At 60.1% G+C, this 27,641-nt stretch overlaps 1 protein-coding gene across 3 annotated transcripts; it reads right to left on the reverse strand.

Moving 5' to 3' along the window:
- Positions 1 to 779: 779 nt before the first annotated feature.
- On the reverse strand, positions 780 to 27,264 carry DEF6 (DEF6 guanine nucleotide exchange factor). Of its 3 annotated transcripts, none has more exons than XR_009820267.1 (12): positions 27,140 to 27,264; positions 19,341 to 19,481; positions 18,229 to 18,414; positions 15,868 to 16,095; positions 15,633 to 15,779; positions 15,390 to 15,498; positions 14,331 to 14,629; positions 13,720 to 13,868; positions 13,378 to 13,576; positions 12,304 to 12,394; positions 10,422 to 12,150; positions 780 to 838 (listed from the first exon to the last, which is right to left on the reverse strand). XR_009820267.1 is itself a non-coding variant. In XM_062013433.1 (11 exons), the coding sequence occupies exons 1-11, from the start codon at positions 27,233 to 27,235 to the stop codon at positions 11,942 to 11,944; spliced, it is 1,872 nt and encodes a 623-aa protein (XP_061869417.1). In that variant the 5' UTR covers positions 27,236 to 27,264; the 3' UTR covers positions 9,884 to 11,941. The 3 variants fall into 3 exon arrangements, 1 of the variants encoding a protein (XP_061869417.1); XR_009820266.1 differs by having other exon boundaries at positions 13,720 to 13,886; XM_062013433.1 differs by lacking the exon at positions 780 to 838 and having other exon boundaries at positions 9,884 to 12,150; positions 13,720 to 13,886.
- Positions 27,265 to 27,641: the final 377 nt, after the last annotated feature.

A 27,641-nucleotide genomic window follows, 5' to 3' on the forward strand; every position in this document is an offset into this window, starting at 1 on the left:
ACAGAGACAGCACAACAGTTGCACAAACTTGACAGAAAAACACATCTCTGTCCAACTAAACACCTTAGACTGTGTTGTGACTAAAAGAACTCCTCCTTTCTAAGCACAGAGAGGCACAGCACTGTCTAGGGGCAGGGAGACCTCAGTGAAGACTCTCAGGTGTTGCTTCAGAGGTCCACTGGCAGGACAACGTTCACCTGAGCCTGTGTTGGCCACCTCATCACAACTGTCCCAGCTCAGCCACAACCCACTGAAGTGGTTGTACCTGGGTCAGGTTTTTGGTAGCCACCACCTCAGATCCAATACACCCACTGAGCTCTGTCCCAGGAAGGCAGCTGCAGTGACAGGCGGTACCAGCACTGCCGCCGAGCCCACGGCCGGGTGATCGGTGACACAAGTCCAGCCCCTGGTCTCATGTGCCCTCCCCAATCTCCAAGAGGCAACTTCAGCCATAAATCCCAGGAAATAATCAAATACACAGTCCCTACAGTCTGACAGTAACAGCTGAGAAGAACAAGGTCAGCCCATGCAGTCACAGCACACTCCTAAGTGCAATCCCTAACGCTCGTATCCAGGAACGGAACGAGACCGAGGTCTGGAGTTCAACTCAAAGAGACATTTAAGCAGTTTTAAGCTTGAGGACAAAAAATGAAACTTGCTGAAAGCAAGTCACAGCTCCCAGCCTCTTCCATGCCCTGAGCTTTTCAAAACATCTATAGCATAAGTGCCTTGGTAGAAGGGAAACTGTTACCTCTCTGGAGCAGCTGTGCCCGTGTGCCTGTCGCTGGGAGCCACCATCCAGTGACCATGTCAGCAGGGAGAGCCGAAACACAGTGAGCTGCAAGAAAACACAACACTGGTTTCCAGGGCTGTGCTGAAGGCCAGATATTTATGCTGCTGGGAGAACTGGGCTGGATCCAGCAACAGCTCTGAAATGTAGACACACGCTCCCTCTGCTGCAGGCTGAACCCAGGGGAGGTGAGGGGCAGCCAGGAGCAGCTGCCACGTGCCATCGCAGCCGTCCCTCCGGGCTCCGGCAGCTCCTGCAAAGCAGCAGCCCCTGGGTGTCCCAACAGGAGACAGCCCTGAGCCCTCACTGGGCTTGGAGCACCATGTTGTTACCTTTGCCTTATGCCACCCACAGCTAGAGGTCTATGACCCAGAATCCCAGCATGGTGGGGGTTGGAAGGGACCTTTAAAGATCATCCAATCCAATCTCCCTGCTCCAGCAGGTTCCCCTGGCTCAGGGGGCACAGGAACGTGTCCAGGTGGGGTTGGAAACCTCCTGAGAAGGAGCCTCCACACCCTCCCTGGGCAGCCTGGGCCAGGGCTCCCTCACCTCAGCACCAAAGGACTTTCTCCTTGTGTTTCAATGGAACCTCTTGTGTTGCAGCTTCTTACCATCACCCCTTGTCCTGTCACTGGATACAACAGGAGCAGGTTCCTCCCAGCTTTTATGACAGTGCATGAAAGTGAAGCTGGAAAAAAAAGTCTATGGTGCCCATAAGGTGGCTTGTTTAGCTCAGCTTGCTTCATCCACCTTGAGGAGGATGCCAGAAAGTTACTGCAACTTTAATGAGCTTCCCTCTCAGGTGGCTGAAACTTAAGGATTTGACAGAGTTCATTCACTCTCCTCACTTTTCCCAGTAACTTTGCAAACAGCCTGGTACAAATTTCAGGCTAAAGGAGAGCAGCAAGAGACCAACACCAGGAAAAAACAACAGCTTATGAGGCTTTGAACTAGAGGACTTGGAGAAAATGTTCTATTTTTAAACACAGTTATGCAGACTAACTGGACTGACATATTAAACAAAGATGTGAACATGATGCTACTTGAACCCACGTCCCCTCCCTGACATTACCCAGGCTTAGCTGCTCCTCCCACCCCCATGGAAAAGCCCCGTTTGGTGTTGCTGCCTCCACCACGGGATGACTGGCAAGGCAGCAAAGCAGCCCAGCATGGGCAGCCCCCTGCCGAGGGGGAGGGCTCGGCAGGCAGGCTGACAAGCTCAGGGCAGAGAGTGAATCCCAGCGCCCTCCTGCACCTCTCAGGTCTGACACAGCACCAGGAGCTGCAGCTGCTCGGTCAGGGATGAAAAAAGCAGGGAAATTCCCTGTCCCAAAAGCCGAGGCTCCCTGCACGCTGAGCGCTGAGGGTGTTGCCCCTGCTGCTGAGGAGCCCAAAGTACAGCCAGGGGAGGGCATGGGGGCGAGATCCAGAAAAACAACCCCAGCCCCTGCACTGGAGCATCATGAGCTCAATCTCCTCTCCCAAATAATGAATGACAAGAGAAAACAACCTCAAGTTGCACCAGGGGAGATTTAGACTGGAGACAAAGATGAATTTCCCAGGGAGGTGCTGGAGTCACTGTCTCTAGAGGGGGTTCAGAGCTGCAGAGGGAAATGGGCTGGTGGGTGCTAGGGCTGAGACAAAGGCTGCACTCCAGGAGCTGAAAGAGCTCTTCCAGCTGAAACCATTCTATGATTCTGTAACTTTTTTCCCTGAGAGGGGTGTGAGCCCCTGTGCCAGGCTGCCCAGGGAGCTGGGGCAGTGCCCGGCCCTGGAGGGATCCCAAAGGCGTGGAGCTGAGGTGCTGAGGGCTGTGGGTCAGTGCTGGGCTGGGCAGGGTGAGGGCAGGGCTGGAACTGCAGCAGCTTAAAAGGCTTTTCCAACCAAAATGGCTCTATGATTCTATGATCCTTTGCATTCTGATCACTCTTATCTTACAATGAATTAAAAAGCACAGCTCCCCTTGAAAGAAGTGGCTGCTCTCCATGCAGCAAGGCTGAGCCACGAGCTGAGAGTGCACCAAGGGCAGCACTGAGGGAAGGAGCAGAGCCAGCACCCTGCCCTGCTTTAGTGGGTGCCATAAACCTGCACACAGCACCTTCACTTTCACAGCAGCATATTAAAGCTACAGCACGTTTCTCACACTCCACTGTCCATCTCAAAAACCACAGACAAGTTTTCCTTTAACCTTCCTGATGAGGGGCAATAATAAAGTCATTACAACCCTGGTGGCACATCAGGAGCTGGCTTTCCTCATCTGCACCAGCAATAAAGCCCATCCCTGGTTCAGTAACCAAGTGCTATGTTGATACTGTCAATGAATCACATGCTTGGGAGTGCACAAATCACACCATGAGCTCTTTCCCATCACAGATCAGAGCGCTTTGCTGTTGACAGACATCTGAGAGTTCAAACTAAATCACTAGCTCACCTCGTCCTGCTCACAGCTGAATGCCAGGGCACGTCCCACCACCAGCACACACAAGGCAATACTTGCACCAGATCAGCAGTGCATGCAGGGAACCTGCCAGCACATCCCTCCTGAAAGCTTCCTCTTCTATCCCTGGCTGACACACCATAAGTCACAGAGAAAACTCCCATCTCAGCACAGCCTGGAGCACGTCTGTATCAGGAGAAAGGGATTCTCCACTGAAGGCAGCAAAGGAGTTTGAAGAGAGAGAGCAGGAGGAGGGACAAGCAGAGCAGAAACACGGAACTGGGTGTGAGGTGCCTCAACCATAGAATCATAGAACATGAAACCCAGAGTGGTGGGGGCTGGAAGGGCCCTGCAGAGCTCATCCAGCCCCAGCCCCTGCTACAGCAGGTTCCCCTGGCTCAGGGGGCACAGGAACGTGTCCAGGTGGGGTTGGAAACCTCCTGAGAAGGAGCCTCCACACCCTCCCTGGGCAGCCTGGGCCAGGGCTCCCTCACCTCAGCACCAAAGGACTTTCTCCTCCTGTGCCAGTGGCACTGTTTGTGTCCCAGCTGATGTCCATCAGCCCTTGTCCTGGCACTGGGCACTACAGAAAAAAGTGTCACCCCATCCTCTTGACATCCACAAACCAGCAGGTCACAAGAGATCAACATTGCTACCAGCCTTGGGCCGCTGACTCATGAGAGGGCCACCACTGCATCCTCTTGCCACACTCAATTCCCTCTGCACCACCGAGATGGACATTGCCTGGACCTCACAGCACGTGCAGAGCCTGCTTGCTTCTCTGCCCACCCACAGCCCACTCACAGAGGCTTTCCCAGCATGTGGGGCCTCAGCAGACCAATTCCTTCCTGCAAGCAGGATTGTCACTTGCATGCAAGAGGCTTCCCAGCACAGCTGCTAAAGGGGAAGGCGGCCAAGGCTGAGCTCAGCTACACCGGGACGCTCTTTGAAGCCACGCAGATACAATACAGCTGATGACAGACAGATGCTGCAGGAAGAGCATAGATGGGGTTGTCACAGAGGGTGTGTATTCTCTTCTGCTCCACTGGAAAACTGCATCTTTCAGCTGCTTTTCCTCTCTGTGCCTTGATTTGCCATCCAGGGGCACTGAAACACGCCTACCCTGTAAACAGGTTTTGAACCTTAACTCACTAGCTCTGTAAGCAGGTTGGAGGCTCCCTGACCATAACCAAATAGGGCTGTTAAGCATCACTTGAGGTGGAGTCAGTGCACATAAACCTCTGGAGGCCAGGAGGCCTTTTGTCCACATACACACACACAAATAGAGGTCAGAATTCATCTGGGGAGGAAGAACACAGTGTAACAACAGGATTCTAGTTTGTTATAGGATCAGAGCTTGGAGCTAGTCAACAAGGAAGGAAAAAAATGCAACAGGTCAAAGGAGGGAAGCAGGTGAAAGAATATTAGTCTCTTGCTTCAAGGTTCTGTCACCTACTTCTGCATGCTCCTTTACCTTTCACCTAGGATTCTGTACACACGCTCGTTAAGAGTTAATCTCAGCCCAGCCAGCACACAGAACCTTGTGCAGAACTCACAGACTCTTCTGAGCCACCATTTAATAAAGGTGTGGGTACCCCTACTTTAAAAGTGGAAAAAGCATGTCATGAAAAGTAATCATCTGGGATCACAGGAAAGGCAGGAGCAGAACATGGAGATACAAGGGATGAGAAAAGGGCCCCCAGATCCTTTCTCCTTAAGCAACTCCTCACCTGATGCACCACTGATGGGCCATCCTGACCCACTTGCTGCTCCTTCCAGCCCCTCAATGATACCCTAAAATCACAGGCCAGTTTCCCCTCTGCTACCCCATCTCTGGGAGAGAAGACACACACACTGTCCCTACCAGCAGCTTCCCCCATTCGGGTCACATCCCATCCTCTGTCTTCCCCGATTCCCCAAAGAGGAACGTGAGCCTGCACCCTAAAATCATCAATGTGTCCCTGCCCTCCCAGCCCTCTCCAAATCACTGCTTCCCCAAGTCCCTTCCCTGCCTCCTCGACAATCAGATCCACATCACCAGAGCTCTCTATCCCTTCCACTCCACGCCCTGAGTCAGCCCCCACGCACCCCCATCTCAACCCCCCACCCACAGGGAGCCTCATCCCCATCCCCTCGTTACTCCCCATCCCACGGCACAGCCCCTCCGCCCCACATCCTGTCTCCTCCCTGTTTTCTGTCCGTTCACTGCTCTCTGCCTCCTGTCCCTGTGTCCCACACCCCATCCCCACTGCCCTCACAGCCCGTTCCCTAGGCTCCTTTGCCCCCACCGCCCCACAACCCCGTGCCCTCGCTCCCCACATACCGCGGCCTTGCCGCCGCAGCCCCTCGGCTGCTGCCCCTCCGCCGCAGCACCTCCGCTGCTGCCCCTCCGCACGCTGTCCCTCCGCCGCTGCCCCTCCGCACGCTGCCCCTGCGTCGCTGCCCCTCGGCCGCAGCCCCTCAATCGCTGCCCCTCGGCCGCTGCCCCTCCGCCGCTGCCCCTCGGCCGCTGCCCCTCAGTCGCTGCCCCTCGGCCGCGGCCCCCGGGTGCCCCGTCCCGCTGCCGCATCGCGCTGTGCCCTCAACCCCACACACCCTGGCCTTGTCCCCTACACACCCCCTACCCCACATCCCGGCCTCCTCAGCTCGCCACACCGTGCCCCTCGCCCTGGGGCGCGTCCCCCGCCGTCCCCGGACCCCGCAGCCGCCCGGCCGGGCCGCCCTCACCTCCGGTACCGGCGGCGGCCCCGCTCGCGGCCCGGCGCGGCGCTGCCCCTCCGCCTCCGCCCCCTCCGCTGACGTCACCGCGCCCGCCCTGACGCCACCGCGCCCGCAGCCAATCACCGCGGGCGGGCGGGGCCGCGCGCATCACCATGGCAACGGCGGCAGCACGCGGCGCCCCCTGGCGGGCGCGGGACGCACTTACACAGACACGCTCGCGCCCCCACGCCGCGGGGCATTATGGGAACTGTAGGCGCCGCCCGCGGGGCACGCTGGGAAACGGGGCGGCCTGAGGCGGCAAATGGAGGCGGCGGCCTGAGGGGATGTGGCGGGGAGCGGGGAGCGCTGATCCCGCCCGGCCCCGGCACGGCGGCTTTCCCTCCGTCAGGGGCACAGGAACGTGTCCAGGTGGGGTTGGAAACCTCCCGAGAAGGAGCCTCCACACCCTCCCTGGGCAGCCTGGGCCAGGGCTCCCTCACCTCAGCACCAAAGGACTTTCTCCTCCTGTGCCAGTGGCACTGTTTGTGTCCCAGCTGATGCCCATCAGCCCTTGTCCTGGCACTGGATACAATAGAAACAAAAGTGCTGCCCCAACCTCCTGACACCCCAACTTAAGGTACTTGTAAGAGTTGATAAGGTTCCCCCTCAGCCTTCTCCAGGCTGAACAGCCCCAGGTCCCACAGCCTTTCCTCACAAGGAAGATGCTCCATCCCCTCAGCATCTTGCTGGCCCTGCACTGGCCTCTCTCCAGCAGTTCCCTGTCCCTCTGCAGCTGGGGAGCCCAGAGCTGGCCCCAGGACTCCAGATGAGGCCTCAGCAGCTGTGGCAGAGCAGAGGGGGAGCAGAACCTCCCTGGCCCTGTGCCCACACTCTCTTGCTGCCCCCAGGCTGCCATTGGCCTTGCCCACGAGCCCACGTTGCTGCTCATGGGCAGTTTATTCTCAGCCAGCACTGCCAGGTCATTCACCTTTTTTAAGTACTTGTAAGTGTTGCTGAGCTCCCCCCTCAGTCTCTTCTCCAGGCTGAACAGCCCCAGGTCCCACAGCCTCTCCTGAGGGCTGGGCAGAGCCTGTTGCCCCAGTGCCTGTGGGCTGCCCACCACGGCTGACAGGGACGTGTTGCTTGGCCTGAGCCTTCCTCCAGGCTCTCATGGCTGTGGAAGGTGAGGAGCTGAGTGAGGAGCTGTGTGAGGAGCTGTGTGAGGAGCTGAGTGAGGAGCTGAGCGAGGAGCTGTGTGAGGAGCTGTGTCCGTGTAGTGGGGTCAGGGTGGGCTCCTGTCCAGGGGCAGACGTGAGGGCAGAGCAGGCAGCAGCTCCTGGGTCAGGCTGGTTCATGGCTGTAACTGGGGCTGTATCTCAGAGAAGAAAACCCTCCAGGCAGCGTTGAGCTCAGTGTGAGGGCAGCAGTGGGAGCAGAACCAGCACTGGGCAGCTGCTGAGTCCTCACAGGGCAGCCCCAGGCAGGAGCCCTGGCAGTCCGCAGCGTGTGCCAGCCCGTGGGACTCAGAAGGGAACGGGGGCTTGTCTTGAGCACTGAAAATGTGCCCTGAGGTCCGAAGAGCTGCTGACACCAGCTCTGCCAGGCCAGCTGTTTCCTTGGACCCTGTGGGACCATCACAACACACTGCTCAAGGTGCACGTGGAAGCTCTGGGGCTCTCCCCCCTTCCCAATCTGAGCCTTTCACTGCTTCCCACCACCCCCAGGCCCAGATCAGCTGCTGTGGGAGTGTTGCAGACTTTCTGCTGTTGATGCTGTTACTTGAGCATGGAGCTAATTTTACACCTTCTCACCCCAGCTAAACCACAGCAGTGGCTGATAAGTGACACACTCAAGAAGCAGAGGCTGTGTCCCCACTACAGTTACTCAAGGAGCAGCACGTAGCCCAGATGATGCCCCTTGTTAATGCAGATGGAGTCACAACCAGGTATTGTCCCATCCTTCCCAAACCATGGAACCCCAGGCCAGTGCAGTTTGGCTGAGCTGTGGGTCTGGGGCTGTGAAAGATTGGTGTAGAGAGCAGCAAGGTTTGTTTCTGAAGTGCTCACACACATGGTGTTACCTCAGAGAGGGTTCCCACAGGAGTGCCTCAGGGACATGCAGCCCCACACTGCAGCAGGGGTGGGATGGTGGGAGTGGCAGACAGATGCTCTTTCCCAGTGCCTCTGAGAGCTGCCTCCAGCATCCTGCTGCAGGAGTTGTTTCTTGTTTGGAGTGCTGGGGAGCAGCTCTGCAGACAGGGACGTGGGAGCCCTGGTTGGGAACAAACTGCCCATCAGCAGCAATGTGGGCTCGTGGGCAAGGCCAATGGCAGCCTGGGGGCAGCAAGAGAGTGTGGGCAGCAGGGCCAGGGAGGTTCTGCTCCCCCTCTGCTCTGCCATAGCTGCTGAGGCCTCATCTGGAGTCCTGGGGCCAGTTCTGGGCTCCCCAGCTGCAGAGGGACAGGGAACTGCTGGAGAGAAGCCAGTGCAGGGCCACCAAGATGCTGAGGGGATGGAGCATCTTCCTTGTGAGGAAAGGCTGTGGGACCTGGGGCTGTTCAGCCTGGAGAAGGCTGAGGGGGAATCTCATCAACTCTTACAAGTACCTTAAGCTGGGGTGTCAGGAGGATGGGGCAGCACTTTTTTGTGCAGTGCCCAGTGCCAGGACAAGGGGTGATGGGATGAAGCTGCAACACAGACAGTGCCACTGGCACAGGAGGAGAAAGTCCTTTGGTGCAGCAGGAAGGAGGAGGGAGGTGATTAATCTGACCTGCACCTCCTGCAGGGCCTGGGCCACCATGTCCATCACTGTGAGGGCTACAACCCCTGTGCCCTCCTGGTGCATGGCTGAGGGGGCGTGGGACTGTGGCACATGGCCACCTAGTGACCCCCACAGCCACCCAGTGACCCCCACAGCCCAGTCACCCTCACAGCCACCCAGTGACCCCCACAGCCACCCTCACAGCCACCCAGTCACCCTCACAGCCACCCAGTGACCCCCACAGCCCAGTCACCCTCACAGCCACCCAGTGACCCCCACAGCCACCCCCACAGCCACCCAGTCACCCTCACAGCCACCCAGTGACCCCCACAGCCACCCAGTGATCCCCACAGACACCCCCACAGCCCAGTTACCCCCACAGCCACCCAGTGATCCTCACAAACACCCCCACAGCCCAGTTACCCCCACAGCCACCCAGTGATCCCCAGACACCCCCACAGCCCAGTTACCCCCACAGCCATCCAGTGACCCCCACAGCCACCCCCACAGCCACCCAGTGACCCCCACAGCGCAGTCACCCTCACAGCCACCCAGTGACCCCCACAGCCACCCAGTGACCCCCACAGCCACCCAGTGATCCCCACAGACACCCCCATAGCCCAGTTACCCCCACAGCCACCCAGTGACCCCCACAGCCACCCAGTGACCCCCATAGACACCCCCACAGCCCAGTCACCCTCACAGCCACCCAGTTACCCTCACAGCCACCCAGTCACCCCCATAGCCACCGCCACAGCCCAGTCACCCTCACAGCCACCCAGTGATCTTCACAGTCACCCAGGCACCCTCACAGTCATCCTATCACCCCCATAGCCACCCCCACAGGCACCTAATGGCCCTCACAGCCACCCAGTTACCCCCACAGCCACCCAGTCACCCTGACAGCCACACAGAGCCCTTTGTCCTGGCCCAGCTCTGCAGCTGCCCTGGCACCCACACACCCGGCCTCTGGCTGCCAGACACAATGAAAACTGATTGTAAAGCAGCACCAGCGTGGGGAGGGGGTGGGGAGAGCTGTGGGAGCACCCTGAGCTGCACACATAGGACAGAGACTGTGAGATTGTCATCTCCAGAACTGCCCTGCAGGGCACAACTGGAACAGGGGGAGTGGGGGTGATGTGGGGTGTGTGGTCAGTGTCTGTTCCTCTGTGCCCTGGACAACAACGACCCCAAAGTCACAGGTGAGTGGGTCTGTATTTACACAGAGGTGCTTGGAAAGACCAGCTCTGCTGCTGGCCTGGGTGCTGGGGTTGGGGTTTCTTTGTGTGAAGGGCATTGCCAGCAGACTTGGCTGTTGTTCATAGTCCTTCAGGGAGCAAATTAGCTGGAGGAGACAGGCCAGGCCAGGCCAGTGCTGCTGAAGTGAGCTGCCACAGCCACCCAATGCAGATGGCCCCTGGGAGGCTTTGCTATTGCCTCTGTGGGCCTTGGACCAGCCTCTGACACAGGGAGTCTGGCAGGCCAAGGACACCAGAGCTAAATGAAGCTCAGAGCAGCTTCCTACATAAATACAAGGGTCCTGGGGAAGGGCTGAGGGAATGGGGGTGTCCAGCCTGGAGAAGAGGAGGCTGAGGGGAGACAGGAGCACTGACACTCCCTGACAGGAGGCTGTGCACATGATGATATCCATAGTGGGGTCTTGGCCCTCTCAGACGTCCCCCCTGTGCCAGCCATGCCACCCAGAGGGGAGCTCAGTCCCTGTGGCCAGCTCACCTGCATCTGTGTCTTCCTTCCCCCTCCTCTGCCCCCAAATCCACTGGTGCAGCCTCATGGGCTCTTTTGTACGGTGGCAATGTGCCCCTGCAGAGCTGTGGAGGGAGGGCTGGTGCCTGCAGGGCCCCAGGGAAGGAGCTCTGTGGGCCATGGGCTCCAAAGGCTTTATTGCTTGTTGGTTTCTGCCAATGTCTGTGTGACTCCAGTGACTAACAACCACCTTCAGGGAGCGCAGGTGCCTGTGCAGGACATCCTGCCCTTCTGTTGGGGTGCTGAGAAGGCACTGCTCAGCCTGCCAAGGTGCAGCAGGCAATGCAGAAGGGTTGGCTGATAGAAACCAAGGGGAAACTGCAGCCCTGAGCCATGCAGCCAGACCCTCCAGGGGCTTGGCTTTTTAGGCAGGGTGGAAACCAGAGTCTGGAGGGTTGAATCCAAGTCCCACAGCTTGGAGGAGGAGAAAGCCCCCTGAGGAGACACCTCCACTGCTTTCTCCCCACTGCTGGGCTGTGTGAGCCTCCTGGCACGTTGTGGCTGCAGCCCTTCCCTGAAGCAAACAGGAGCATCTCTGCCTGGTACAGAGTCAGCTCTGGGCTCTGTGCTGCTCCCCACTTGTCTCCATCTGGAGACAGCTGTATGGGCTGTGTCCCTGGGAGGCTGTGTCCATGGGAGGCTGTGTGCCTGGGAGGCTGTGTCCCTGGGAGGCTGTGTCCATGGGAGGCTGTGTCCCTGGGAGGCTGTGTCCCTGGGAGGCTGTGTGCCTGGGAGGCTGTGTGCCTGGGAGGCTGTGTCCCTGGGAGGCTGTGTCCATGGGAGGCTGTGTCCATGGGAGGCTGTGTGCCTGGGAGGCTGTGTCCCTGGGAGGCTGTGTCCATGGGAGGCTGTGTGCCTGGGAGGCTGTGTCCCTGGGAGGCTGTGTCCATGGGAGGCTGTGTCCCTGGGAGGCTGTGTGCCTGGGAGGCTGTGTGCCTGGGAGGCTGTGTCCCTGGGAGGCTGTGTCCATGGGAGGCTGTGTGCCTGGGAGGCTGTGTCCATGGGAGGCTGTGTGCCTGGGAGGCTGTGTCCCTGGGAGGCTGTGTGCCTGGGAGGCTGTGTGCCTGGGAGGCTGTGTCCCTGGGAGGCTGTGTGCCTGGGAGGCTGTGTGCCTGGGAGGCTGTGTCCATGGGAGGCTGTGTCCATGGGAGGCTGTGTCCCTGGGAGGCTGTGTGCCTGGGAGGCTGTGTCCCTGGGAGGCTGTGTCCATGGGAGGCTGTGTGCCTGGGAGGCTGTGTCCCTGGGAGGCTGTGTGCCTGGGAGGCTGTGTCCCTGGGAGGCTGTGTCCATGGGAGGCTGTGTGCCTGGGAGGCTGTGTCCATGGGAGGCTGTGTGCCTGGGAGGCTGTGTGCCTGGGAGGCTGTGTCCCTGGGAGGCTGTGTGCCTGGGAGGCTGTGTCCCTGGGAGGCTGTGTGCCTGGGAGGCTGTGTCCATGGGAGGCTGTGTCCATGGGAGGCTGTGTGCCTGGGAGGCTGTGCCACGCTGCTGGGTTAGTTGCTGGGCTCTGTGCCCGCCGTATCTGTCTCCGCAGGCAGCAGCTCTCTGCAGCTCCTGCCGTTGCTGACCTTCCCCTTGCTGTTGTCCCTCGGGGGGTCGCTGCCTTTGTCCTCCACTTTCTGCTTGAGTTTGAGGGAGGATTCTCTCTGGGAGAGGAGGGGCTGGTAGCCAGGGAAGCCTCCACTCACGTTCGGCCGCTTCTCTGGGGATGAAGAGAAGAAGAGGGTTGGGCCCTGCAGGGTGTCTCCTTCCATCCCCAGATGCCCACAAAGAGGGCAAGAGGGGTGGGAGTGTGCTGGTGCCCCAGGCTGGCTGTGCTGAGGGGCAGGGCAGGGTGTGGTGGTCAGTCTCCTACCTCCTGGGCCGATGGGGTGCATCAGCCGGTTCATCTGGACGTTCCAGTGCTTGACGTTGGTGCTGGCCTGGCGCAGCTTCCGCTGGGCAGCCTGACAGGGCACAGGGGAGAGGGCTGAGCTGCCTGCCCCACACCCCCTGAGCTCCCCTGCCCTGAGCAAGCCTGGGCTGGAGGCTCCCTCTGGGACAAAGCCCCAGCTCACTCTCCTCTAGGTCTTCTCCTCCCACCCCCACACACCCCGTCCACACTGGACACCAGTGCTGTGCCCTCAGGGCAGGACACACTGTCCCATCTCAGCCACTGAATCCCAGAATCATTTGGGTTGTTGAAGCCCCTGAAGCTGCTGTAGTCCCAGCTCTGCCTTCACCCTGCCCAGCCCAGCACTGACCCACAGCCCTCAGCACCTCAGCTCCATGCCTTTGGGATCCCTCCAGGGCTGGGCACTCCCCCAGCTCCCTGGGCAGCCTGGCACAGGGGCTCACACTCCTCTCAGGGAAACAGTTCTGCCTCAGCTCCAGCCTCAACCTCCCCTGGGCCAACTGCAGCCCATTGCCTCTTGTCCTGTCATTCATTGCTGGGGAGCAGAGCCCGACCCCCAGCTCCCTGCAGCCTCCTGTCAGGGAGTGTCAGAGAGTGCTGCTGGCTGCCCTCAGCCTCCTCTTCTCCAGGCTCAACACCCCCATTCCCTCAGCCCCTCCCCAGCCCCTTGTGCTCCAGCCCCTTCCCCAGCTCTGTGCCCGGCTCTGGCCACGCTGCAGCCCCTCAGTGTCCCTGTGGCAGTGAGTGAGGGGCCCAGCACTGACACAGCCCTGGAGCTGCAGCCCCTCAGTGTCCCTGTGGCAGTGAGTGAGGGGCCCAGCACTGACACAGCCCTGGAGCTGCAGCCTCCCCAGGGCCCAGCACAGGGCACAATGACCCTGGCTCAGCACACGGCACAGCTCAGAAAACTCCTGAGGCAATGTCAGCTCAGTCCCACGGGGGCTGCATGTCCCTGCTGTGGGGGTGACTCAGGGAGGGCTGGGAAGTCCCCCAGGGCTCCCAGCAGAAGGGATGTGGCAGGGGTGTGCTGCTCACCATGACGTCTTGGTCCACCCGCTGCCTGTTCACTCTCACTTCTTCCAGCTGCTTCTGCGCCTCTTCCAGACACTTGCTCTTGTTCTCCATCTCCTGCTTGAGCACTTGCTTCTCCCGCTGAGTTTTGATGATATATTCCTCTTGCTCCTCCTTCAGCTTCATCAGCTGCTTCAGCTTCTCCTCTTCCTCAGCCAGCAGCCTGTCAACAAAGGCCAGGAGCTGAGGACACCCTTCCACCAGCTTCCCCCATCCCCAGCACACCCCAGTGCCCCGGGGAGCACGTCCCCACAGCCAGCTGGGAGTGGGGCAGCCTGAGGAGGGGCAGGGACAGCCTGGTCCTACCTGGCCTGTGCATATCTCACGGACTCCTCGTCCTGCCGCGCCTTCACCTCCTGCTGCAGAGCCTCCTGCAGCCGCTCCTGCATGGCCTCCAGCTCCAGGATGCGCTTGCGCTGCCGCTCTGCCTCTGCCTCCTTCAGAACCATCTCTGCCTGCATGGAGGCACGAGCCTGGGCGAGGGGAGAAGCCATCAGCACGGCCAGAGCCACTGCTGCCGTCAGCAGGCTGCCCTTAGCCTCACAGCCCTGGGTGCATGGGGCCTGATGCCTCCCCCAGCAGGGACAGCCCACGGACAGAGCTCCAGAGCAAGGCTCAGGGGACACGCTGCATCACTCAGATCCAGCAAGGTCAGAAACAGGCTCCCTGGGCATCCCAGCACCAGCACTCACAGCTCATCTGCCACCCCCAGCAGCCTCACACCTCTCATCCCATGCTCTCCTCACCTCCTGCTCCTCATGCACCCCACACACCGCAGTGCTCACTGTCCCTGGCTCACACACAGTCCTCAGGAGGCTGTTGCAAAAGCTCCTCCCAACCTCTTGGTCTGCCACAGGCGAGGGAAGGGGAAGGAAGCACCCAGCCCGTGGCAGGGGCAGCTCTGTGGCTGCACCCACCTGCTCAGCCTCCTGCAGCTGGATCTCCAGGGTCCGCTGCATCTCCTCGTGCTGCTGCCTGCGCCGCTGCTCCTCCTCTTGCAGGAGCATCTCTGCCTGCCGCTGGGCCTCCTTCAGCAGCTCCAGCTCCTGCAGCTTCCTCTCCTTCTCCTCCTGCAGCTGCTTCAGCCGCTGGGTCTCCTCCTCCTTGGCCGCCTTGCGCTGCTCCCGCTGCTCCCGCTGCTCCCGGCGCTTCTGCTTCAGGTCCTTGTGCAGGGAGTTCTTGCCCTCGGCCTGCAGCCGGATGGCTGTCTGGATGGCTGGGGAGGGAAGGAGAGTCAGCAGCTCTGCACACACAGACCTGGCAGTGCTGGCTCACAACAAACTGCCCATGAGCAGCAACGTGGCCTCGTGGGCAAGGCCAATGGCAGCCTGGGGGCAGCAAGAGAGTGTGGGCAGCAGGGCCAGGGAGGTTCTGCTCCCCCTCTGCTCTGCCACATCTGCTGAGGCCTCATCTGGAGTCCTGGGGCCAGTTCTGGGCTCCCCAGCTGCAGAGGGACAGGGAACTGCTGGAGAGAGGCCAGTGCAGGGCCAGCAAGATGCTGAGGGGATGGAGCATCTTCCTTGTGAGGAAAGGCTGTGGGACCTGGGGCTGTTCAGCCTGGAGAAGAGACTGAGGGGGGAGCTCAGTAATAGTCACAAGTATCTCACTGGTGGGTGTCAGGAGGTTGGGGCAGCACTTGTTTGTGTTGTATGCAGTGCCAGAACAAGGGCTGATGGGCATCAGCTGGGACACAAACAGTGCCACTGGCACAGGAGGAGCAAGTCCTTTGGTGCTGAGGTGAGGGAGCCCTGGCCCAGGCTGCCCAGGGAGGGTGTGGAGGCTCCTTCTCAGGAGGTTTCCAACCCCACCTGGCCATGTTCCTGTGCCCCTGAGCCAGGGGAACCTGCTTGAGCAGGAGAGTTGGGCTGGATGAGCTCTGCAGGTCCCTTCCCACCCCCACCATGCTGGGATTCTCTGAGTGGGGCTGTGGGGATGGCAGGGGGCAGCTGGGGAGGGGCTGCAGGGTGGGCACAGACCCAGTGTCCACTCCTGGCGCTGCCGGGTGTCGGACGCGCTCATCTCGTAGGTGCGGGACGAGGTCTTGACGCAGAACATGCACCTCTTGCCATCCCGGTCAGGCAGCACCTGCAGGAGAGACACAGGGAGCTGTTACCCCCTTGTACCCCACCTTACCCCCACTGTCCTCAGCCACAGGACTGGCTGTTCCACGCTCATGGGGTGTGTCCTTGGGTTCCCCTTTGCCCGCCTCGGGGCCGTACCTCCACACAGCAGTGTTTGTCCAACACGATGCTCCCCTTTTGCTCCTTCCGTTCCTCGCTCATGTAGTAGGACAGGACACGAGGCTTCAGCATGAACCACCTCTCTGACCAGTTTCTCCTCAGATGACCCTTCTTCCACAGGTAGCCCTGCAGCCAAAACACACAGTGATCCAACCCAGGCTGGGAGGGAGGGGCGAGGGCAAGGCTTGTGCCCCGCACTGTGCCAGCTCCTTGCCTGTTTGAGCACATCCTCGATGATCTCCTGGTACACCTCCTCCACAGCCATGCTCACAGCCTCCTGCTCCACCCCTCGCAGCAGCCTCCCCGAGTTCACCATGTCCAGGAACTGCCAGACTGTGAGCCCACCCTGGCCCTGCAGCTCCTGGGCCAGGTATTCCTCCAGCTCACAGGAGTTCAGCTCCACGTTCATGGCTGTGCAGATCTTCTTCAGCAGGTATTCCACCTGTGGGGATGGGGAGAGCTGAGAACTATCCTCACAGACTCATTTTGGAGAGGATAAGCCCATGGATCTCTTTCCAGCTTGGAGATGCAGCCCTGGTCCAGGCTGCCCAGGGAGGGTGTGGAGGCTCCTTCTCAGGAGGTTTCCAACCCCCCCTGGACACGTTCCTGTGCCCCCTGAGCCAGGGGAAGCTGCTGTAGCAGGGGCTGGATGAGCTCTGCAGGGCCCTTCCAGCCCCCAGCACTCTGTGACAAGCAGGCACTTTTGCCCATGCCATGGCACAGCTGGGGGCTGAAGCAGGGAGCTGTGTGTGGGCTCATCCCCTCAGCCCCACATGGCACAGCAGCACTGTGGAACCTGACATTAACTCTCCTCTGGCCCAGGCTGCACAGGGAGGGTGTGGAGGCTCCTTCTCAGGAGGTTTCCAACCCCACCTGGACACGTTCCTGTGCCCCTGAGCCAGGGGAACCTGCTTTAGAAGGGGCTTGGGCAGCTCTGCCCACCCCACCATGCTGGGGTTCTGTGACTCCTACCCCAGAGGAATCACCCTTTGTGATGGTTAATGGGTATGGCCAAGCTGGCAGCAGGCAGGCTCAGGAGCTTGACATTGGGTTAGAGCTTTAGCACTGGGAGGTTTTTCCTTTTAATCACAAGGCTGAGGTGCTTTTGGCTTGGCTGCAGAGTGAGAAAACTCTGCAGCAGTCCAGTGCCTGAGGGAGGAGAGCCCAGGGCTGCTGCCCCTCACAGCCTGGAGGCAGAGGTCTCAGACTGTGGCCTCAGCACTGCTCTGGTTTCCAGCTGACACCAAACCCCTGGGGATGAGTTCCCCGTGGAGGAGATGAGCATTGACTGGAAACTGCAAAGAAATGGCTTTCAAAAGAGAGTTCAAATGGTTGACATGATGTTGGGAAGACTTATTCCAGCTCAGCTTTTGCTGCCAGCTCTCCTCTACCCTCAACCCAGGCACTGAGAGCAGGTGACTGCAGAAAGCTAAAACCCATCAGGCTGCTGAACCTGGATTTGGGTTTTTGACATCATCTGACAAGGAGAAGGGGAAAAATGAACGTTGCTTTTTTCTTCTTCTTTTCAAGCTCAGCCCTGTAAGCAAAAAGATGATTCAGTGTGTGAGGCTCTGGGGAACAGGAAACCCTGTCCCAGGCTGCAGGAAGTGTGGTTGCCCTCCCACAGCTCTGCACTTGGTGGCTTTTCTTTGCCCTTTTCTCTTCTCTTATTTTCTTTGTTGGCTTTTCTGCTGATCTCAGGATGTTGATGGTGGAGAAGCTGCAGACTGGCAGCTGCTTGCCCAGCTCAGTTCCTCCCAACGAGGCTGCTCTTGGCTTTGGAGCTTGTCCCTCCTCTCCAGATCTTCATGTGAGGGTTTGGGCTGAGCTCCAGAGAAGGGAGAACCCCCCCCTCCAAATGCCACATGGGATTTGGAGCTTACTTTCCAGGGCAGCTGGGACAACCTCACTCTTGATTCACTGGGTGCTGGGTGAGCAGTGGGTATGGAGAGGGACAACCAGGTCTGTTGTGCCTCTGATGGCATGGGCACACAGGAAAGCAGCACGAGGGGCACAGCCCTGCCCAGCCTGGCAGTGACTGCAAGGGCAGCAACCTCCCACTGCACACACTTAAAGGGTTTCTTGCCATCTTCTCTTCCCCATGAAGACCAGAGTCTTCCTCCAGCAAAGCCCTTGAGGAGTTGGATGGGCTTTAGGCAAGAGACCAGCCCCAGGAGGAGCTGAGCTGCAGAGGCTGTTTGGTTGGGACTCAGAGAAGGGCATTTCATAGCAAACAGAAGAGCTCCCTGGGGTAAGGCTGGAGCACAAGGGAGCACCATGGCCCTGCCCACAGCCCATCCTCCACCACATCTGTCCTTACAGACATCCAGCATTTTGGAAGGGTCCTCCCAGGTCACTCCCCTCTCCCTGGAGAGCAGGGCTGGGCATAGTTGGGGGTGCCCAGGGCAGACAGCCCCCCTTGTCCCACCCCTGGCCCTCTGTCTCTGCCACATGGTGCAGGATGTGGTGGGATATGGCAGGAAGCGATAGTGGGATGTGGCATCCCCAGACGGGGCTGTGCCAGCAAGCAGAGCCCTGGCAGGATGGGCAGGGGGGCACGAGAGGCAGCTCCTACCTCATCTGGCACCATGACAAGAGGGTATTTGTCTTCAGAGAGAAAGTTGAAGAGACACCAGAGCTTGAAGGCATCCTGGTGGGACACGATGCTGTTCCCATTCCGGTCGGGTTTGTAATTCTTCTTTGCTGTCAGGGTCCAGCAGAGCTCATCAAAGTTTGCTTTGACAAAGGCACCTTCCTCCACCTGTAGGCAGGACTCAGGGGGTCAGTGTGCTGCAGAGCCAGGGAAAAACCTTTGTCTGTCAGGAAGCTGAAAGCCCCTCTTGCTAGGAATGCCCACTCCTCCTCCTCTGCTGCCCCTGGGATTTATTAGTGACGGTGAAAGGAGAAGAAGAGGGTTAAAGGTCACGTCCCAAAGAGCCACGGGGGAACCTGGAAGGATTTTGGCCACTGTGTGATGAGGAGATTGGGCTGGGCTGACCTTGGGCAGAGGGAGCAGGGGAAGGCTCTGCCCTGGCTCGCTGCAGAGCTGCTGCCCACAGCTGAGATCACATCCCTGCCCCAGCCCTGCTGAGCAGCTGAGGGCACAGGCACAGCTCAGGCCTGGGGAGGCAGCTGGGGAGGGAAAGGTTGCTGCACCCATCTCCCAGCCCTCACTTCTTTTGATCACACAGAGGAAGAAAGTTGTCAGTGATTTTTCCTCTCCTCCCCTGCCTGGAGGAAATGAGCACCCAAAGGTGCCTTTGAGCCACCTCAGCCTCTGCTTCTGCCCCACACCTCATCCTCTTCCCTCTCCTCTGCTTTGCCAAATGAGGTCACACCTCAAATCTCAACAGGGGTGGAGAGGAAAAAGGGGCTGATTGCTCTCTCTGAGACCTTTGGGGAACGTGGGCAGAGATGCACCTCCATCCAGAGCCTTGCTCACTTCATCAAGTCTGACTTCACCAAGACTCCATCAAGGGCTGGCTCCATCCTTGCTGAGCAGATGTTGGGTGCTGAACATTTCCCACCCATCTGGGTGTTCCCCTGAGTGCTCCCCAGCTCTCTGCATCCTTTTCCCACCCAAAAAAAGTCTAACTGTGGGGCTCCCATGGGATGCAGGAGCAGCCCAGGCACCGTGGGGTCCCCACCTGAGATGCAGCAGGTTGGGAGGATGGCCAAGGGACTCACCTTGTCCAGGATGTACTTGTTGAGGTAGGGCATGTAGCCCTGGCTGGACACCGGCCCGTCGTCATCGTCACGGAAATGTTCCTCCAGGGCCACGGGGTCGTGGGGGATGCACAGCACCGTGTACAGGTTGTGGGACAGCACCTGCCATGGGACAGAGTCAACAACCCCCAGCCCTGACCCAGCACAGCCCCACAGAGCATCTCCAGCACAGCCCCACAGAATATCCCCAGCACAGCCCCACAGAGCATCCCCAGCACCACCCCACAGAGCATCGCCAGCACATCCCCACAGCACAGCCCCACAGCACAGCCCCAGCACAGCCCCAGCACAGCCCCACAGGGCATCCTCACAGAATATCCCCAGCACAGCCCCACAGAGCATCTCCAGCACAGCCCCACAGAGCATCCCCAGCACAGCCCCACAGAGCATCCCCAGCACCACCCCACAGAGCATCGCCAGCACATCCCCACAGCACAGCCCCACAGCACAGCCCCAGCACAGCCCCACAGAGCATCCCCAGCACAGCCCCACAGAGCATCCCCAGCACCACCCCACAGAGCATCGCCAGCACATCCCCACAGCACAGCCCCACAGCACAGCCCCAGCACAGCCCCACAGCACAGCCCCACAGGGCATCCTCACAGAATATCCCCAGCACAGCCCCACAGAGCATCCCCAGCACAGCCCCACAGGGCATCCCCACAGAATATCCCCAGCACAGCCCCACAGGGCATCCCCACAGAATATCCCCAGCACAGCCCCACAGAGCATCCCCAGCACCACTCCACAGAGCATCGCCAGCACATCCCCACAGCACATCCCCACAGCACAGCCCCAGCACAGCCCCACAGCACAGCCCCACAGCACAGCCCCAGCACAGCCCCACAGCACAGCCCCACAGCACAGCCCCAGCACAGCCCCACAGCACAGCCCCACAGGGCATCCTCACAGAATATCCCCAGCACAGCCCCACAGAGCATCTCCAGCACAGCCCCACAGAGCATCCCCAGCACAGCTCCACAGGGCATCCCCACAGAATATCCCCAGCACAGCCCCACAGAGCATCCCCAGCACCATCCCACAGAGCATCCCCAGCACAGCCCCACAGCACATCCCCAAAGAGCATCCCCAGCACAGCCCCACAGGGCATCTCCAGCACCACCCCACAAGAGCATCCCCAGCACATCCCCAGCACATCCCCACAGGGCATCCCCACAGAACAACCCCAGCACAGCCCCACAGAGCAGCCTCAGCACAGCCCCACAGAGCATCCCCAGCACAGCCCCACAGAGCAGCCTCAGCACAGCCCCACAGAGCATCCCCAGCACATCCCCACAGCACATCCCCAGCACATCCCCAGCACAGCCCCACAGAGCATCCCCACAGCACAGACCCACAGAGCATCCCCACAGAGCATCCCCAGCACAGCCCCACAGAGCATCCCCACAGAGCATCCCCAGCACAGCCCCACAGAGCATCCCCACAGAGCAGCCTCAGCACAGCCCCACAGAGCATCCCCAGCACAGCCCCACAGAGCATCCCCACAGAGCAGCCCCACGGAGCAGCCCCACAGAACAACCCCAGCACAGCCCCACAGCACATCCCTACAGAGCATCCCCAGCACAGCCCCATGTCCCTGGGCACTGTGCCCTGGCACAGAGGCATGGGTTTGGCATGGGACAGGGGAATCCTCCCAAATGTAAACCTTAGAGAAACACTCAGAAACAAGTGAGAATGGAAGGCTTTTCCACATCTCTTTTGGTTTTTGGTGATACCAAAGATAGAAAGAAGGAAAGCACAGACCCCACTTTGGGCAGATGAGCAAATCCTGGTGAGGAACAGACCCCTCTGCCTGGATAAGGGAAGACCCTTGGTGTAAACTTTGCCCAAACAACAGAAGCAAGTCTGGGTGCAGCCTGGGTGCCAGGCAGTGCTGAGAGCCCTGGTGCTGCTGAGGGGCAGAAACTGCAAAGCTGGAAGTTGGGACAAACTCAAGCAGCAACCAGAGACCCTTCCCCAAAAGTGGGGGTGTCAGGAGGATGAGGCCAGTCTTTGCTCTGCTGTCTGAGTGACAGGACAAGGGGTGATGGACATGAGCTGGCACACAGGCAGTGCCCCTGGAACAGGAGGAGCAAGTCCTTTGGTGCTGAGGTGAGGGAGCCCTGGCCCAGGCTGCCCAGGGAGGGTGTGGAGGCTCCTGCTCAGGAGGTTTCCAACCCCACCTGGCCACGTTCCTGTGCCCCCTGAGCCAGGGGAACCTGCTTTAGCAGGGGCTGGGGCTGGAGCAGCTCTGCAGGGCCCTTCCAGCCCCCACCATGCTGGGACTCTGCAATTCAGTCCCCTCCTGTGGAGGCACTTTCCTGATGTATCAGTCTATGCATTAGATCTTAATGAATATTCATTTTCTTCACTAATGAGCCTCTAATGAGGTGCTTTTGTCCCTCTGTGCATGTGGGGAGGAGAGATCCTCCTCCATCCACCCAGCACTGCAGTAACCCAATGGCAGCTTTCTCAGCTCCCCTTTGGTTTGTAGTTTTCTTGCTTCTGAGTCTCAGTACCACTGCACCTGGGGAAGCTTTGGTTTGGTTTTATAAGGCTGTTTCAAGCATTACAGAGCAAACAGGGGACCTAAAAAAGATGAGAAGCCAGCCCAGGCTGTGCTGCCCATTGTGATTTCTTGCAAACAAGCCCCTGGCAGCTGTTGCCTTCTGCCCACGGGACAGGGAAAGATGCAGAGATGGAAACAGGAAAAGACTTCTAAGAAACTACGAGGTTCTGTCTGCAAGGGGAGCAGGTGAGATGTGCAGATGTATCACCTCCAGAAGCAGCCTGTGAGTGTCACCAACCAGCACATTTTTTGTTCAAATCCCCCAAAACAAAGCCTGCCTGGAAGCTCCCAAATTTCCCAGGAAAGCCCACCCTGCTGCTGGGCCTGCAGCCAAGCCCTGGGCAAGGCTGCCCATGAGCACCAGCAGCAGCTCCAGCCCACGGTGCCAGGCAGGCAGTTACCTCCTTGTCTTTACCTCCCAGCAAGCAGGAGATGGGTTCAATGAACGTCCCAGACTGATGCCATTGCACCTGGGCTGCCACAGACAGCTCGTGGGGTTGGCAGCTGCAGCTCACCAAGAGAGAGAGGCTGGAGCAGATGGGGAGCAGCATCCCTGCTCCTCTCTGTGCAGGGCTGGAAACATCCTCCCAGCAGCACAGAAGCCGCTGGAGGCCACTGTGGCTGCTGCAGCTGGAGCTGGGACTTGCTCAACCAGCTTTGCCTTCTCTTTCTCACCCTCCAGCCCGATGTTATCAGCACAACTCCACCCCGTGCTCAGTAGCCCTGCGGGTTGCAGCCCAGAGCCGCTGCCACGGGTCGGCTGCAGCCCCGGGGCTGGGCTGGAAAGGTGCTGGGAAGGTGCTGGAAGGGTGCTGGAAGGGTGCTGGAAAGGTGCTGGGAGGGTGCTGGAAGGGTGCTGGAAAGGTGCTGGGAAGGTGCTGGAAGGGTGCTGGAAGGGTGCTGGAAAGGTGCTGGGAGGGTGCTGGGAGGGTGCTGGAAGGGTGCTGGAAGGGTGCTGGAAAGGTGCTGGGAAGGTGCTGGAAGGGTGCTGGAAGGGTGCTGGAAAGGTGCTGGGAGGGTGCTGGGAGGGTGCTGGAAGGGTGCTGGAAGGGTGCTGGAAAGGTGCTGGGAGGGTGCTGGAAGGGTGCTGGAAAGGTGCTGGAAAGGTGCTGGGAGGGTGCTGAGCATCCTCCGGGATCAGCACCAAACCCACGGGCACAGACTCAAAGGTCCATTCGCATCCTGCTCCCGACCCCCGGTGCCCGGTTGGTCTCAGACGTGCCCTGGGCTGTGCTCAGCACCCCGAGCTGCCCCCACGCTGCCGGGCACAGCGCCCCCAGGGCATGGCAGCTCCCAGGGCACAGCGCCCCCAGGGCATGGCAGCTCCCAGGGCATGGCAGCTCCCAGGGCACAGCGCCCCCAGGGTATGGCAGCTCCCAGGGCACAGCGCCCCCAGGGCACAGAGCTCCCAGGGCATGGCAGCTCCCAGGGCACAGCGCCCCCAGGGTATGGCAGCTCCCAGGGCACAGAGCTCCCAGGGCATGGCAGCTCCCAGGGCATGGCAGCTCCCAGGGCTGCCCCAACCCCACGGACAGAGCTGGAAACCCCCCAGCTCGGGCTCGGACATGAGGGATGGGAGGGGGAATAAGGGCAGGCGGAGGGGAAGGGATGAGCTGAGCCCACCTTTCTCCTGCGGTGCGCAGAGGATGGCTGGGGCGGGCTCAGGTCTCCCCACACCTCCGAGCATCTCCAGCTCCTTCAAGCCCTCTCCCCGGCCCCCCATCACCCCACACCCCCAGCCCCTGCTCCTCCTCTCGGGGTGCTGGGGGAGGGCCCAGCCTGGGGGGGACCTTTCAGGCTGCCTCAGCCTGGTGCTAAACACAACCCCGTGTGTGCTGTGTGTGAGGCTGTGTGTGAGAGCAGACCAGCCCTGGTGAGGAAATGCCCTGAGCTGGGAGTGCAGGGAGATCCCCTGGAGATCCCCAGCACCGGGATCCAGAGGAGAGGGATCCCTTCAGCTGGCCACTTGCTGCAGCAAGGAGGGGCTCCTTGCCCCTTCTGCCAGGACCCCTGACCCAAGCCCAGCCTCAGGACCACCAGATCCTGACCACAGGGAAAAGATTCCCCCCTGTCTGGATGGATGAGCTGTTACTGGCCAAACTGGGACCCTCTCAGAGCCTTTAACACACGTAGCAAGCAAAGGAGCTTTCAGTGGAAGGCAGACGCTTCCCTCCTCCCTGGAGGGGTCCCTGACCTGGCCCTGCTGTGCTAACCCAGCCCTGCAAGGCTCCAGTGATACCCAGAGGCTCACAGCGACTTTGGGCTCCTCAAACAGTGATCAAGAGCCACCTCACCCATGCAGAGGATGAGGGGATCCCTGTGTCCCCAGCACACATTGAATCTCCTCACCTGTACCCTGTCTCCTCCTCTCTGCTCCCCAAGGGCTTTGCAGCCTCAGGAGCCTGAGCTCTGCTCAGCAAACCTCTCCTCTCCCTCTGCAACAGGGACAGTGCTGCTAGGTGGCTCCATATGGCCACCCCACAGGGCTCAGCCCTGCTCTGCCCACAGCTGAGCATCCAACATCCCCACCAGCATCCACAGACACAGAGAGTGGCTTCCCCAGCTCAGCCAGGGAGGGTGAGATGGCACAGAGAGGGTAAAACTCATCCAGGAGTTGGGCTGATGCACAGCCAGGCTGTGAACAGCACTACTCGACATCCCCACCCGTGTAGCACCCGACCACAAGACTCTTTCCTTCCTGTGCAGATCCACACCTACACTCACAGACATGAGCACAGGCTGCTGTGGAGGAGGGGCCATGCAAAGAGCTCAACTGCTGAACCCAGAGCTTCACACGGCTCCCTCACCCTCTGAGGCACTGAGAAACTTACAACTGGCTGGAGAGAGGTTGGAGGAGCAAAAAGTTCCCAGCACCAGCTCATCTGCCAGCAAAATCCCACCCCAGCTCCTGGAATCACAGAGTCCCAGCGTGGTGGGGGTGGGAAGGGCCCTGCAGAGCTCATCCAGCCCCAGCCCCTGCTCGAGCAGGTTCCCCTGGCTCAGGGGGCACAGGAACGTGTCCAGGTGGGGTTGGAAACCTCCTGAGCAGGAGCCTCCACACCCTCCCTGGGCAGCCTGGGCCAGGGCTCCCTCCCCTCAGCACCAAAGGACTTGCTCCTCCTGTGCCAGTGGCACTGTTTGTGTCCCAGCTGATGCCCATCAGCCCTTGTCCTGGCACTGGGCACTGCAGACAAAAGTGTCCCCTCATCCTCCTGCCACCCACCCTTTGGGTACTTAAGTGTTGCTGAGATCCCCCCTCAGCCTTCTCTTCCCCAGGCTGAACAGCCCCAGGTCCTGCAGCTCAGGGCTGATTTTGCTTCTGTAGGTGCAAATACTGCAAACATCAGCATTTCTTCCCCCTCCTTGTCCAAGACGCTTCTTGCAGCAGCCCAGCTGGGTGAGGGCTCAGAGCAGAGCCCAGGAGGAGTGTGCAGAGGGCACAGCCACCACTGCAGCACCCTCCAGCTCCAACCTGCAGCTCCTGTCTGTCTGCTGTGCTAAACAAGCACAAATGCCAGTGCTGGCTGGCGTGGGCAGAGGCAAACCCTGAGCTGCTGTTGAGCAGCAAGAGAGGATGGAAAGGAGCTCTCCCCAGCCTCGAGGTGAGTGGAAAGTTCTCCAGAGTGAAGCTTCGTTGAGCAGCGGCACATCCTGACCCGTCACAGTCCCGAAACCAGCGAGGGGTGAATCTCCCTCCCCCTCTGACACGTCACCCCGGGCAGAGGCCCTGCAGTGATCACACAATCACAGCATGGTGGGGGTTGGAAGGGACCTTGTGGAGACCATCCAGCCCAACCCCCTGCAGAAGCAGCTCCCACCTAGATCAGGTGATGCCATCCCCATCACCCCCCCTCCCAGCCCCTGCAGCTCCCCAGGCTCGTCCTGCACTAAAGCTCTAGGAAACTGCTGTTCAACCTGGGGCCTCTGTGGCCTCAGCAGCGTGGCTGGGGATGTGCATCAGGCAGGATGAGTGCTGCACGTGCTCACGCTGCTGCTCGTGGGACGGAGGAGCTGGGCTCAGCACCCACTGCCTGGGAGCAGGGAGATACTGTCCAGGGAGCATAGCAGCCCTTCTCAGGGATTAGCAAAGGGAATTAGGCTCTGGCTTACTCTGGGATTTTCCTTCATCCTTTCAGCTATTTCTACAGCTGTAAGTAGGTGGCTCCCAGGGCTCCCATGCAACAAGTGCCTGGGGAGCAGCTGAAGGCTCTTGGCTGCAGAGGCAGCATTTGAGCAGGAGCTCAGCTCCCTCTGCTTCTCCTCCAACCCCCTTCAAACAAAGCTCTGAAGTTTTGGACAAAACACATTATCTGGTGCCAAGTGCCCGTGGTTTGTCTTGGGGAAAGCCCTACAAAGCCGAGGTTACAGAAGGAAAGAGGTTTCTTTGCAGCATTTTCCAAGTGGTCTGGCGGAGTCCTGATGCAACACCTCCCCGTGCTTCCCCTGTTTCTAGCTCCGAGCTCTCCTCTGCAGCACAGCTCCCAGCTCCCACCAGCATTTCCAACCCCAGCCCCGGCCTGAGAAGCACAAGGGGACGTTCATACAACAACAACAACAACAGTCCCGTCATTTGCAACGGGAAAAGAAGGTGGAAAGAAGGAAAGAAAATCAATGCTGACGGTTGGAGCCGAGGTCCAAGGTGATGGGTTCATCCCAAACCCGACCCAGGGGCACACAAAAAGGCTTTCAAAGCCGCGGGGGGGGGGGGGTGGTGAGGAAGGGCTGAATGCAGCAGCCGCTGCCAAGCTGCGAAGGGGGTGGGAGAAGGGGCAAAGCCAAGATTTGCTCCAAGCACTGTGTTATTCCTGGCCAAAGCACCGAGCAGCCTGAGGCTGAGGAGTCTGCAGCACCTCCCGAGCCGCGGGCTGAGCAGGAAGCACAGACACGTCTGGCAAGCACGAAAACACAACCCAAATTTGGGCTGAGCGTTGGGCATGAAAAGCCCAACAAGCTGCAGCCCACTCCAAAGCCTTTTCCTCCCCATTTTCACGTAGAAAACCCGTTTGAATAGTCACTTCCCCACCTGGGGTTTTTGGCGTGTGTGGGTTTTTCAGGGGAGCCGAAACACGGCCTGAGACCCTCCCCAAGGGCAGCGCGGGGGCTGCAGCCGGGTGTCGCGGTCCCCGGGGCACACGGAGCATCCCCGCAGCCGCTCGCCGCCGCGCACCCTCCCGCCGGCCCCACCACGCACCTTCAGCTGCGACTTGGACACTTTGCCGCTCTTCTCCACGTCCAGGGCGGTGAAGGCGTACCAGATGGACTTGAGCAGCTCCGCTCGCAGGTCCATGGCCACCGGCGCCGACGGCACAGGCGGCTCTGCCGAGCCCGCGGATCCGGTTCCTGGAGCCGCCCGTGTCGGCGGCCGCGGCGGAGCAGCAGCGCCCTCTGCGCCGGGAGCGAGCGATGCTGCGGCCCCTGCGCGGCCTCCGACGGCTCCTCCGACCCTGCCCGGCCTCCGACGGCTCCTCCGACCCTGCCCGGCCTCCGACGGCTCCTCCGGCCTCCGACGGCTCCTCCGACCCTGCCCGGCCTCCGACGGCTCCTCCGACCCTCCAACCGCTCCTCCGGCCCTCCGACGGCTCCCCCGACCCTGCCCGACCCACTGACGGCTCCTCCAACCCTCCGACGGCTCCTCCGACCCTCCAACAGCTCCTCCGACCCTGCCCGGCCTCCGACGGCTCCTCCGGCCCTGC

This window comes from Colius striatus, chromosome 22, assembly GCF_028858725.1.
Source record: "Colius striatus isolate bColStr4 chromosome 22, bColStr4.1.hap1, whole genome shotgun sequence".
NCBI classification, from domain to species: Eukaryota; Metazoa; Chordata; class Aves; order Coliiformes; family Coliidae; genus Colius; species Colius striatus.